Source organism: Urocampus carinirostris, chromosome 12, assembly GCF_059441175.1.
Source record: "Urocampus carinirostris isolate Australia breed hairy pipefish chromosome 12, RoL_Ucar_1.0, whole genome shotgun sequence".
Taxonomy (NCBI): Eukaryota; Metazoa; Chordata; class Actinopteri; order Syngnathiformes; family Syngnathidae; genus Urocampus; species Urocampus carinirostris.
Window position 1 is genome coordinate 11,461,903 of NC_142360.1, and position 14,220 is coordinate 11,476,122.

The following is a 14,220-nucleotide window of genomic DNA, read 5'->3' on the forward strand; positions in this document are numbered from 1 at the left end:
AAAAAAAAAAAAAGAAACAAAGAACGCTGATGGGTGGATAATTTAAATACAAGAAAAAGTCAGCGAGAGCAGAGCCTGGCTGGGATGTAGCAATTGACAAGTTAAGCCAGACTCAGCCCGAATTTCTGGTCGGGCTTGTGTCGGGCTAAAGCTTAAGGTATTTCCTTTAATCCAAACTCCTAAAAGGGATGTGCAGACCAGTTACAAGTCAACCCAGGGGACTCTACATTGCAAAATAGAAAAAAATAATAATGATTATATGTATTGTTATAACAAATATAAATTCTGAACTTAAAAAAAAGGTAAAATATAAAAAAAAAAAAAAACCTCAATTTTATTATTAAGTAAGGAATTATTTAAAAGGACAGCTTATATAATTTAGTGGAAAGGTCTCAAACAAGCAACGAGAGGGCAAGTTGCAGCCAACACGAGGATATTGTGAGGCCTCCACCTAAATACATAGAAGAGTTTACGTATAATATAAGAGTTTGATGTGGATCCTCCATGAAGATTGTGACTGCCGTTGAACTGAAGCTTAAAAGAAAGGGGATCCTCCTTGCATGTAACTTTCAGTGAGTTTCTGCCTTTGAGCCACGTGCGGTAAAAATGTTTTATCTGCCTAAGCATGGTTATAAAACACAACTTGGCAGTATATGCATGTGTTTTGTCGTCATAAGTCACAGGATTTAATTGTCATGGAATGCAAGAGGCCATGTTCACAAAAGTTAGTGTTGAGAAAGTGAAGAATTTGAATAATGATTCATTTTTTGTACACGCATAGTTTAAGTTATTCCTATTTGATTTGTTGATTTCTCTGTTTTATATCTTCACTCAGCTTTCATTTCATTCTTGATGTATTTTTTAAGGGCTTATTTTGGGCCCAACGTTAGCCAGACACATTCTGTGCTGGCTTACTAGAAAATTGAGTTTGAAACCCCTGATTTAGTGCCCTCTAGCTGTTATTTTTTTTATTTGTTAAAAAGTATTTAAATGATAAGCAATAAAACAAGAACTTCTATATGAACGTGATTTTTTTTAAGTACTCGTAAAATTAGCATTTACTTCACATGACATGAGTCTCACTTGGAGGGGGCTGACACGATTGTCGGCCATCTTGCTCCTACGGCTGCCCGAAAAAACAAAAAGCTTGTGAAAGGCTTGGATAAAAACTGAGAAAAAATTGTGCAATTTGGTCACTTTTAGTCTCCGTAGTCTGTATTCTTCCTTGTGCATTTTAGCACTCGGTTACAGTTGCATGACACAATGCAGCAACATCTAGTGTTCAAATTCTACGCTCTGTTATTTATCATATGAAAAAAAGGCTTGTGCCTTTTTTTTAGAAAATTTAGGTATACTGTATTTACCTTGGCTTTAGAGTAAAAATTATAAAAAAAAGTTGAAAATCAACATTCTGATATCAACATGATCATTTTGCTCATTTAAAGATGTGTTTGTTTTTGTAAAATGAAATAATGAAAAACAAGATTTAAAACGAGCTAAATCTTTGCCTATCTGTGTATTGTTCTTAAGGTTGTAATGAAAAACGTTAAAAATTAAAAAAAGTTAAAAGTATGGTAAACTAAGAATGACAATCCTGGAAATGAGTCAAAATGTTTGCAAGTATTACACAATGCCTCTTAAAAACTGAGTATTAATAATAATAATAATAATAATAATAATACAATAATAATAATAATAATAATGATAATAATAATAATAAAACTAAATAAAAAGGTAAGAACAGAGTAAATTAAGGAAATATAACACCTAAACTGTCAATGTGTTGAGAATTATTTTTCATATGCATTATTTTCTTTTTTCATTGCAAAGGTGAGCTAAAAAATATGAAAAAAGGCATTATCTTTATTCTCCACAAAGAGTTGCAGAGTGCATTTTCTTTCTTTCTCCCAGACCATCGGATAAGATGGGTTGCAAGAAAGGCAGACTTGTTGCAAGGTAAGCAAGGTAATAAGCATGTCAAACAATAAATATGCTGACCAGTAGGTAAGCTAGCCTCACAAACATGAATTGAAAAAGTTGGATTTGAAGTTCCATGACTCGGAGCCAGAATCCGCCACAGCAGAGTTGTTGTTTATTTGCACAAGATGTTGCTTGTTAGAACTCGGACAAAATGAAACAACACAACAGGCCTTCTTGGCGACATCCAATTACACCCGTCTCATTGGCCTGATGCCGTATCATACTCTGCTCAATATTGCATGAGGGCCTCTTTTTTTCCAACAACGCAGACATGAGACTGTGCTTGAAATTAATATTTCAATGAAAGTGAATTTTTCATAAGTTTGGTGTTGAAAGCACAAGTGCATTATTAAATAGCCACTGTGTATAGTGAAACATTTTTTGTGCGTATACAATTACGGTGGGTGTGAAATGACACTAAGATGCCAGTGAAGTGTCTAGGAATCCCAGACTCCATTCATCCGACCATTGGTCCATCTCTACATCTGAACATGAATTTTATTATCTTTTAGCCGGTTCTCACGTCTGTCCACCCATCCTTCCATCCATTCATCCATTTATCCATCCATCCATCCATCCATCCATCCAACCATAAGTCCATCTGTTCATCTGAACATTTATCCCATCACCTTTTAACTGGTCCATCCATCTGCCAGCCCATCTGCCCGCCCATCTGTCCGCCCATCCGTCCATCCGTCCGTCCATCCGTCCATCCATCCATCCATCCATCCATCCATCCATCCATCCATCCATCCATCCATCCATCCATCCATCCATCCATCCATCCATCCATCCATCCATTCATGCTGTGCCCATCAGGTTTCCAGGCTAGCAGAGGGAGTTTGGCTCTAGTTTCCCAAAGTTTTATACAAAAGAGACACTGACTTATTTCGACTTTTGAAAAACTTTTACGGCTCGTGCATCATGTTTTAAATGCCAGAAATGAAGATGATTGAGCTCCATCCTCTAATTCAGCAGCAATCTAAGGGCAGACATTATGCCAATCATAAAAAGGAGTCAAGCCGTATCATTTATGATGAAACTCGACGTGAACTTTGCATCATTTTGCATCTGAGCACTCTGTGGTTGCTGGCTTTGCAAAAATGACTCAAATTCCTCAGTAATGATATTTCACCTCTCCCACTAACACCTTCATTTCCATTGCATCAGGCATCATTTTTGCGGTAATATACAGTGATACCTCTTTATATGAGCTTAATACGTTCGTTATGGTGCTCAAATTGTTTTTGTAACAAACAAATTTTCCTAAAACCATCAAAGCTATAAACAGTTATAAAACACATCTTCCTGATCACTTCAACACGTTCAAATAGTAAATAAAAATCAAAAAATAAAGTAATTAGATAAACAATATTAATGAAATAAAATGCGAGTTTATTATGAGCGGGGGAGCAGTTGGCAGAGGTTGACCAGTATGAGATGGAGACTGTTGATAATACGTAAGCACTAACTGAACACTTAAAATTATGATTAATTTTGAATTAATATACGCACAAAACATTTTACAGCACATTTTTTATTCTTGCCTGTAGTCGTTTGCATTTGCAAACTGGAATGAACTGATGCTGGTAGTGAGCCGTCACAAGCCGTAAGCAGTCTTCACGGTCTCTAGTGGTAGCCTCTGGGACTGCTCATGAACAATATTTTTGTTCATATTGCAAGCAAGATTTTTGTTTTAATTAAAACTCGTATACCGATATACCGGTATTTAGAGGTGCTCTTATAAGAGGTACCACTGTACTATGTTGAAAAGCACAAAACCAGTAACACTTGGCTCCAAAGCTATTTTGCTTTTTCGTATGTCCAGCCTTTAGACTTCGCCATATGCTTTTCACAGAAATAAAAAAAAAATCCTTTAAAAGTCCCACTTCAGCACAGTTTTCTTTTGGCCTTGGCTGGTTTGAGAAGGAGCTGGCTGGATCTGGGTAGTCTGGATGGGATCCTCGCCCACCTCTTGCTCCCTTACGCCCTTCCTCTCCCTTATAAGCGCCACCAATCGCTGGAACTTGACATTAAGCTCCTCCATTCCTCCCACCGTTGGGTCTTTTCCGTTCTCCCCCCGGTCACCGTCCTTCTCGTTGTCGCTTCCTAGCGAGCTCAGCGATTCGGCCCTGGAGTCACGGCCCTCAAACTCGTAAGTCTGCAGTGAGTCGTAGGGAGGCTGCGATTGGTCGGCCGTCACCCGGTTCAACCGGAAGTTGAGCAGGTCCTCCATTCCTAAGGGTTGGTGTTTCTCAGGAACTGCCCTCGGTACTGTTGTTGCCACCGCTGTTCCATTCATTGACCCCACAATACTGTAAGTGTCCATCATGGGAAAAACGGGAAGCTTGGAGTTGGGGTAACTCCGCTCGGAAATGGAAGGTAGCGAATAGTCTGTGTCCGTGTCCTCTACGGTGCAGCTTGTGGCGCCGGTGCTGATGAGAGTCTGGTTAGCGGATGAGCTGCTGGGACTCTGGCAGGAAGAACCAGTGGGGTCAGAGCAGCTCAGACTAGCTGGCCCGCTCATTGGAGCCGACTGTACCTCTGTTGGGGTTATCTGCGGGAAAACCAGAACACCAAGTCAACATTGTGGACGCCAGAATTAGCAACCAACTTTGCTGAAGTGGAGGCTAGAATTATGACTGATCAGATAGTGCCAAAGCATACAAACTACACCTTTTCAAATGTAGTTGTATATGCTGATGATTTAAAAACAAAACTCAGATGGTAGCTCAAGTCAAGTCCAATTTGTTTTTCCTCTGTATTAAAAACGTTCTCGGTATTTATCACTTATATTATAATGGCAATTGGTATCTAGCAAAATAGGAAATAGCTGCAGCCCTATTCAATAAGAGGAAAGATATCTGCTGCATTTGCTAGGAGCATTTGAAAAGAGCGGTATATGCGTTTAGAGCCATTTAAAAATGTATTTAATGCTATGTCAAAAGGAAATAGTTTTCTCAATGTTTAACTTTAGAAAAATATCAGTGTGAATATAATAAAAAATAATTTAAAGAATGTCTGGGGTGGAAAAAGTACATTTTATTTAATTTAAGAAAATGGAAGAATAAGTCTGTGTAGAAATGTGATACTATACTACTTTTTGGAGCAAATCGATTTGTAAATTAATGTAAATAAGTAGATGAATGACCACATAAATATATTATAAGATCTGACTCAAATAACATACTATTCAATGAGCATGTTTTTGCTATACAAAGTATGTTTTTTATGCATTTTAACCATGTTTGGTAAAGAAAATCTGTATGAAAAAACACAAATCTGCCAATTGTGGATATTTTCCGGTAAGCATTGAATATCAAGAAACAGCAAATCGAATGAGTTTGCTGTGTTAACCTCCAATCTGTGTTTTTTTTTTTTTTTTTTGCTAACAAAACAAGGGGTTTGATTCTACTGTGGACATCCATGTGCCGCTGATATATATATATCCCATAGCATCTTTCTTATCCAGTGTGAACGGAACCAAAGCACAGTACAACATCGTTTCACACTTTTTTGGGACACAATCATCAAGCTGCTATGTCAGAACCTGAATTAAAATGCTGTTAGTTAGATATAAGAGGCAAACATAACCAAGAGTGCGAGCAATTGTCAATACAATGGAGAGATTGATACAAGCTTTGAAGGAAGTCAAGTCAAGTCAAGTCATTTTTATTTGTATAGCCCTAAATCACGAAGAGTCTCAAAGGGCTTCACAGATTGTTACACTATATTACACAAACTATTTTCAACCGACAAGAGGAGTAGGTTATTCGTATGCAATGGAGTAGAAGTGAGTTTTAAGTTTAGATTTAAACATTTCTACATGGTCCTGCTTATTGTGTTGTCCTGTTCTTGTAAACCAACAAGCTGACTCTGTGGGAGTGCCGTTGACTGATCTCCCTTCTGCAGAAGATTGAAGTTGGCGTCTGTTCCCATCACTTGACCCACGCCACCAGTGGACTGAGCACTGAAGACAGCAGCAACCTCTTCTGATGTCACAGAACCATTGGAGCCTGATGGAATTGCCCTTTTTACTGACTCGTCTGATGTCCCAGCACTCTCGTCTACAACAGCGTGACAATTGTTGGATACTCTGAACACCTCTTGCACAGTACTGTTGTTCACCCTGTTGACTTGGTCCAAGAGCGAAGTATAGGGCTCGGTAACAAGGCGATGACCCACACATGACCGTACAAATGGCTCAAGGCTCAGAGCGTCGGCTACGATGTTCTTTGGTCCGGGAATGTACTTCAGGTCAAAATTGTATGCAGCTAGCTTCGCTACCCACCGCTGTTCACACGCATCAAGTCTTGGTTTGGTCAAAATGTATGTAAGTGGGTTATTGTCGGTCCACGTGGTAAAGTGTCTTCCTTTCAACCAATGGCTGAATTTATCACATACCGCCCATTGAAAAAGTCATGAAAGGAACTGTTTTCAGTTTTTATGATTTAAACGGACATTTTGATACAAAGAGCCAAGCCCAGAGGGCAGAGGGCCAATGGATGTTTATTTTGAACAGATCAAGAAGTGATGTTTTGTTATTTCACCTCCAACTGTTCCTGATCGTTTTAGATTTCTTGCAAAAACATGCTGTGCGAGTTTTAGCAAAGAAATCAATATGAACATACAACAAAGAGCGCAGTAGGAGTTAAATCTCTACTTGATAACATATATTATTAAGCCTGTACTTCGCATGCATAGAATTGACGAAACAAGTATATAATGTTAAAGTATCATAATAAATAATGTCCAACTATGTGCATGGATAAACGCAGTTGAAAAAAATGTCAGATTTTTATGTGTTCTGTAATAAAAAAACTACAACGGTTCGTGTGGCCATGGTGCCTTGTAGCTCAGGTATGAATTAATGGCTCACCAATCTGTAAAACAGCCACAGAATAATTCGCTCTGACAACTGTCGATTGTCTTAAAATCAAACTGCTACGTCAGATTAAGGTATATAATAAAGCAATAGGTGGGATCAATTCTCAAACATCCCAAATTTTACCTTAACATTGTCCTGCTTCTGTGCGTCATGAATCTTTGTTCCGTCTTCCGTCCTGCTCATCAACCTGCTAAGTGTTTGTGCCGCCAATATGCTGGTTCTTCCAGCCTCGGGAGGGAACTGCTGTGTCGGCTGGGTCAGGATCACGGGTGTGGTAGAGGGCTGGCGCAGGCCCATCAGAGGATGCTGCACGGCTCCTTTCAGAGGCCCGGTCTGATAATAGTAGTCTCGGAGAGCGGGCAGCGTGTGGATGTTGTAGCACAACCGGCCGTAAAGGGGGGCTGAACCAGGTCGCTGGTCGGGATCCGTGCCCGGGTAGGGGTTACGCGTCATACTGTAGGTTCTGGTCCGTGGTGGTGGCGCGCTCTGTTGCGTGTACCATCTGCACAGGCAGGAAGCAACCGAGTACAAATGCTTTATCTGCAAACCCGAGTTCAAGTTCTGCCCCAAGACTCACATGTTTCTGTGCACGTTCTGCAAACGGTGCATGCTTTGCAGGGCTGCCATGTCAAAGGCGGCCGTGTCCGCCTCGCCACCGCCTTCGTCGTCGTAAGAAATTATGTTCTCCCGGATGTCGTCGTCCTCCAAAGATGACTGGGCGTCCCGTTTCTGATGGCTCAGTGACAGGGACAGTGCACACACCACTGGCGGGCAAAGCAGACACATATTATTTTTAAAGGGACAGTGTGTACTATTTAGTGGCTCCTTGTGGTACAAAAACTTTTATTCATTAAAAAACAAATATTGGTTTGAATACTAGGCATATCATACCAATATTATTTTTTAGACAAAAAAATCATTGGTCGAGAAATGTGTATTTCTTTTACACACTGGAACCCAATTAGCGCATGTGTTGTGTTTTCAGGTACCCGATGCAGAAAATTGGCCTACTATTATGCTAGCTCCATATAAGGCAGGGGTCTCAAACTCACGGCCTGAATGCCATTTACGGCCCTCGGAATGATAGCGGAAGGACAGCCTCTCAACTTTGAAAGTTTATGTTTATTATAGATTTATGACGGATTGATTCATTTTTATGTAAATCCTGATATTCTTATATTTGGATTATGTCTGGAAAATATTTAAACGATATTTGAGAACAGTAGAATGTTTTTATTAGAGATTTTCTTGTGGAAAACCCAGTTTGGTTCTACCTCACCCAGGCCCTAGCTCTGGTGGCCCCTGAGTAAATAGATTGATACCTATAGGTGAGGCTTACATAATGTTGAATAAATGCAATTTTTTTTAACGTACGAGTATTTAAAAAAATAAATAAAATGTATATGATAGTTCAGGGCGGCACATCGGATGAGTGGGTAGCGCGTCCGCGGCACAGTTCTGAGGTCATGGGATCAAATCTAGCTACCAGCCTTCCTGTGCAGAGTTTGCATGTTCTCCCTGCGCTTGTGTTGGTTTCCTCCAGGCACTCCAGTTTCCTCCCACATTCCAAAAACATGCATGTCTGGTTAATTGGCTGGTCTAAATTGTCCCGCTCTTTGAATACCACACCCATTAGGGTGGGTCTGTTTTTGAAGATTTAATTTAAAAAAAAAAGTGCTCGAAAGAGAGCTTTGGGAAGGGATTGATTTTTCTTATCTGAGGGCACTTTTCCTGGCTCTCCTTGCAAAATCAAAATGCATAATGTGTTTTTGCCTTATATAGAGTGGACAATATAGTTTAAACTTTTGATCTTTGAGATGATTTATGCAGATTTCTTTTTTTAAGTAAACATTTTCCTGAAGACAAAAACATGAATGCGAAAGAAAGGATTGCGTGTCCCTGAACCACGACCTACCCAGCAGAGTGGTGATACAGGCCAGCCCCGCCATGAGAATGACCAGGGTGAAAACGACGGAGGGTGACGCGGACGGCGCCGAGCGACAAACGGCGCGGCGCTCCCAGCGCCGGCCTCGCGTACGGGGGCTACGCTCCTCCGTACGCATGCCGCCCCGCAGGCACGGACAGACGGTCACGGTGACCGTGGCCGTGTTGGCCAGACCCGAACCGCCGTCCCGTAGCACCACCGGCACATACAGGCTGACTAAGGACGTCGAGTAGCCGGTTGACGGCTCCAAGGGCGACTGCAACACCAGGCTCGCCGTCACGCCTGAGGAGAACAACCATAACGGGTTGGGCAATTTAAAGCAGAGATAGTTGAATATATTCACATTTGAAAAAGAAAGACCAGCCTAACCAAAATGACTTCGACTATCATATTTTTCAAGCTAAAAGTCGCAGTTTATTTCATAGTTTGGCTGGGGGTGCGACTTATGTGTGAAACTATTAACACATTATTACATATTTTCACACTAAACCTTACGTGTCAAATTGTTAGCACGCGCTCTAGACCTGTGTTGATAATTTCAACATTGCTGGTAACACATAAAAATAACTGAGAAGAGCTGAAATACAACTGCACCGAAAATAAAATCATATTCTGCAGATTACAAACTGAAAATAGTGAAATATGCAGCCAAAAATGGTAATCGAGCAGCAGAAAAAAAGTTTTGAGTTAGCGAGAAACTTTTAAGGTACTGGAAAAAAGCGGAGGTGACAACAAGTCTCACATAAGCGATGTGAAAGAGGAAGTGCCGCATCGTCTACCTCCCAAATTGGGCGGGGGGTTGTTAAAAGTGACACCATGGATGAATATTTGGATCTAGTGATTTGGAGTGAAGCTAATAGTTTGGTAAGCATGCTCTTTATGCTACATTTTCCAAATAACTCTTAATATGTTACGTCGTTATTGACATTAGCAGGTATGTCAGTCATGTAACGTGTCAAGAACCGGAATAGGAGGAGGACCCAGATGCGTGACGTTTCTCACACAAGCCTTTTATTTTACGGGAAATGGGGAGTCAGGCACGTTAGGCAGCAGTCTGGCAGGGAATGATAGGAAGCCAGAGGCCGACGAGATCAATACCAATTGCACGAGCAGATATCCGACAGATGGGGTCGATACCGTACAGGACGGGACAGACAGGATTTATATCAGGCACTGGAGATTGGAGTCCGATAACAAGCAGGACGAGATAGGCAGAAACGATACCAGACACTGGAGATCGAAATCAAACAGGACAAACTCGACAGGAACGCTACCAGACACTGGAGATCTATATCAAACAGAACAAAATAGCCGGGAACGATACTGGAGATAGATATTAAACAGGACAGGAAACACAAGCAGGAAACCGAACAAGAAAACACACGTTTTTCGGGTGCAGAGGTTCGTGATCGGACTGACAAAGGGTGAGTGAGAGCACTGAGCTTAAATAGGAGAGAAGCCAATCAGTCAACGATCCGCAGCTGGCGCCAAACGGGCATAGTTGGGCACCATGGGCAACCGTGACAAAACGTTAATATACCAAACACTTATTCAGCCTGTTTTTCTTTTCACAATGACATGTATGTTTTTAGTGTTGGATTTTATCAAACACATTTTCCCCCAAAATGCGACTAAAACTCCAGGTGTGACTAATAGTCCGGAAAATACATTACTCAAATATAAGCTTACATAGCATTTAAGCCTTTCCCTAAAACTGCTTTAACATTTTAACATATACACATCCTAAAATAAATTCTGTGTCGATTTTTTTAAGGGTTATTGTTTTGTCTACTTTATTCATTATCCATCATACGTTATCGGTCAGTTCATAATACGCTGCAAAGCCTAGGAGCCGGGACTCTTAATCTCAGCCAAAAGGCCAAGCCAAGGTCCTAGCCTTAAAGCCTTGCTGCGATCATCAGGCCGCATTTTAACACAAAATAAGCTCTTTTAATAAAAAGTAATCAAGATTCCATCCATCCATTGTCTGCACCGCTTATCCTTAGTAGGGTCGCGGTGGTGCCGGAGCCCATCCCAGCTATCTTTGGGCAGTGGGCAGGGGACACCCTGAACTGGTTGCCAGCCTGTCGCAGGGCACCTAGAGACAGACAACTCACTCGCTCATTCTCACCTAGGGACAATTTGGACCGGCCAATTAACCTGACATGTTTTTGGAATGTGAAAAAAAAGGGAGTGCCCGGAGGAAAGCCACGCCAGCACGGGGAGAACATGCAAACTTCACACAGGAAGGTTCGATCTCATGACCTCAGAACTGTACTGCACACGCGCTAACCACTGCGCCGCTATGCTGCCCGTATCAAGATTCATTATTAAAGAAAAGTCAGTCATTAATAAAACAATACTGCAAATGAGAAAAACTACATACGTAGAAAGTTAAATGATCATCATTCGGATTTGAATTTGTGTTTTTAACCATGAATTTTCCTAAACATGAACTGCCCTCAACTTGGCTTATTGCAAAATAATTTAATGTAACATTTAACTCTTGTGACCTCTGATGACAAAGCAAATACAGCTGTATTTTATAACCATGCTCAAGCAAATAAAACACTGTTTGACACAGTCTCAAAGCCAGAAACTCACCTAAAGTTACAAGCAAGATGAATCCACTTGCCTTTAAGCTTCATTTCAACAGCGGCAACCAGTTCCTTACCGTAGAGCTAATCCATATCAAACTCCTATACCAAACGTACAAATTACGGCCGGGGCCTAGGTGTATACTCATGCGGGCCGCAACTCAACCTCAGGCATCGTCTTTCAGACCTTTGTTTTAAAAGGTGAAACTACCTAAAACAGTAACTCAGCTTCAACGCTAAAGATCCTGGTCAGCTTTCAATTTACAGTATATTTCCTGATTCATTTTTCATTCATTTTTTTATTAGTGATGATACCAATTTACCCCCAAAAAATGATAAGACAATTTTAGTAATTATAGATTATTTGCCATTAATTTTGGTTTATAATAAGATTGTTGTTCTTATTTTTGGACTAGATATTATAACTTGAAAGTATCAGGCCCCATAATGAAAATCAAGACTTTATGAGAGTACTTGTCGATTATTTTGTTTATCAGTATTATATTTTGATGTATTATACTCCACTGCCCGCAGATGGCTGGGATGGGCTCCAGCCCCCCCGCGACCCTAATGAGGATAAGCGGTACGGCTAATGAGATGAGATGAGAGTATTATATTTTCCTTTTTTTTTTTGAAAATTTAATCGAGGATACCAATTTATGTACTTTTAGTGCAGACGGCGCTGGGCGAGAATTAAATTGCTCTAGGTGCTTTGCTAAAGCCTCTGGGTATTTAAAGTTTGTTATGTGGCTTTTAATCAATAAGTGTCTCAACATTCAAAATAGATTGTTTAATGAGGTCTGTTGGTGTGGCACTTTGACCGTAAACTAGTTAAAATTGTGTCATATACATACTGGACTGAACCCTTTCACCAGTCAGTAAAGTCTTGTTTTTGCACATGTGACCTTCATCTTATATCTTGGACGGTAAACCAATTATCTAAAAAATATATAAAGTGATGGCTGAATTCCGGTTTTATCTGAGAGCCATACGTATTCATGAAAAGAGCCATAGGTTCCCGACCCCTGTTTTAAGGCAACCCAATGCTTATCTTAGAGTTATTTTAAATTTCTATTCATTACATATATATTCTCTATTCCTTGACTTTGAATACTGCATATACATTTTCATTTGTTTATTGATTAATTTATTTCTTTTTATCCATAACTTTCAACTGAAAATGAACACAGATTTGTCTAAATTTGACTACTTCATGTCTTGTATTGTGTTTTGCAACCAAAAGCGAGTGCTACCAAGCACACCAAAAAAATACAAACATGGATACTCAAAATAACCCAACTGCACCATTGTTCTACTTCTTTTGCCTAGCCTTGTGCATGATTTTGTTTTTTGGCGGTACCAGTAACATCAAGATGGTCGACAACAATGTCAGCTCCGTCTCGGTGAACGTCATGTTGTGTAAACCAACACGTAGTTTAAAAAATGCATGCTTGTACAATAGTTCATGTATTTTGCTCTTTATTTGAACCCATATCATTTTTTTTAACGAATAAAGTTTTTTTTTTCTGGGAGGCACTAAATAGTACAACTTGAAAGAAACATCTCCTGGAAGCAACTTACTAAATAGTAGACAATTACCTTTTAATGGAGCACCAATGTCTTAAGTGACCAACCACAACTGCAGGTTTCCCAAAACAGCTTAACTCATGATAACTAAATTGGTGGTCATTTGGACACACTACAAAGGTCTCCCATTTAAACTATTTTTGTTCATAAGTCAAAACAGGTATTAAAAAAATAGATTTCCCCTATGGAGAGAAGCCCCTTACGAGTGTTAGACAATCAAGTCTTACCGCCGCTGTCCTTTATGGAGAGATTGAGGGCGGAACTTGATCCGGGTGCGATACTAAAGTGGACCGGAGCGTCCTGGCCCCCCGCGTCCCGGTCGACAGCACGTAGAACCTGAACAACCTGCCGGGTGTTGACGGACTGTGACTCGCGTGTGACAGTACGCGGGTGCTAGCAGATGGATTTTACGGAAAAAGACATGGAACAGACCTGTCCCGGGGCGGTGGAGTCACAAACCGAAGTGGTGTATTGTCTATCCAACTCTGGCGCATTGTCGTTTTGGTCTAGAGTTTCTATGGCAACCACCACCCTTGACACAAGATTGGGGTTGTCTAAACACAAATGGAAAAAAGCTATAAATGTTCATCAAGTCATCCCCAGAGTTCCATTATTCCACCGTGCACTTTGCAGACGGCGCTCGAGCTGATATACGAGGGACGGAGCCCCCGCTCTCTGAAGAAACGCACCCCTTTGTGTGGCAATGACTGTGATGTTGTGCCACTGCTCCTGCTCGCGGTCCAGCTCCATCACGGTGCTGATGAATCCTGTGTCGGAGGCAATGCGGAACAGGGCCTCCGGGTCCGACTGAGGATCGATGGAGTACCTGCGGGGGTGGGAAAAACAACAAAAGAGTAAACGGGCAGGGGCGTGCCACGGGGGTGTCGTGATGGAGCCGTAATTAACACCTGATGTTGCCACTCTGCCCGGTGTCGGGATCCACAGCGTGAACACGTCCTACAGAGCAGACGGGTGGGCAATTCTCAGACACATCCAGGTGGTAGCGGGCTTGGGAGAAGCGAGGCGGCTCGTCCGCATTCAGGACCATCACCCGGACCATGGCCTGGTCCTTGAAGGGGCCGTCTTTCAGGTGGCGGGGGTCTACCAAGGGATTCGCCACCTCCACCGTGAACGAGTAAGAATTGCGGGTCTCGTAGTCCAGCAGCTAAAGACAAGACAGTTTTTTTTTTCCATAAGTAGGACTGGGACTTTTTGATAGAGAC

The 14,220-nt window shown here is 41.2% G+C and overlaps 1 protein-coding gene across 1 annotated transcript in view; it reads right to left on the reverse strand.

Moving 5' to 3' along the window:
- Positions 1 to 2,708: 2,708 nt before the first annotated feature.
- cdh24a (cadherin 24, type 2a) overlaps positions 2,709 to 14,220 on the reverse strand; it is a 62,048-nt gene continuing 50,536 nt past the window's right edge. The window contains exons 7-14 of the mRNA XM_088348935.1: positions 13,906 to 14,162; positions 13,687 to 13,823; positions 13,430 to 13,551; positions 13,225 to 13,342; positions 8,784 to 9,095; positions 7,446 to 7,632; positions 6,992 to 7,370; positions 2,709 to 4,537 (exon numbers count right to left, since the gene is read on the reverse strand). Coding sequence (XP_088205061.1) covers positions 3,857 to 4,537; positions 6,992 to 7,370; positions 7,446 to 7,632; positions 8,784 to 9,095; positions 13,225 to 13,342; positions 13,430 to 13,551; positions 13,687 to 13,823; positions 13,906 to 14,162 — 2,193 coding nt within the window. The 3' untranslated portion in view covers positions 2,709 to 3,856. The remainder of the gene's footprint in view (positions 4,538 to 6,991; positions 7,371 to 7,445; positions 7,633 to 8,783; positions 9,096 to 13,224; positions 13,343 to 13,429; positions 13,552 to 13,686; positions 13,824 to 13,905; positions 14,163 to 14,220) is intronic.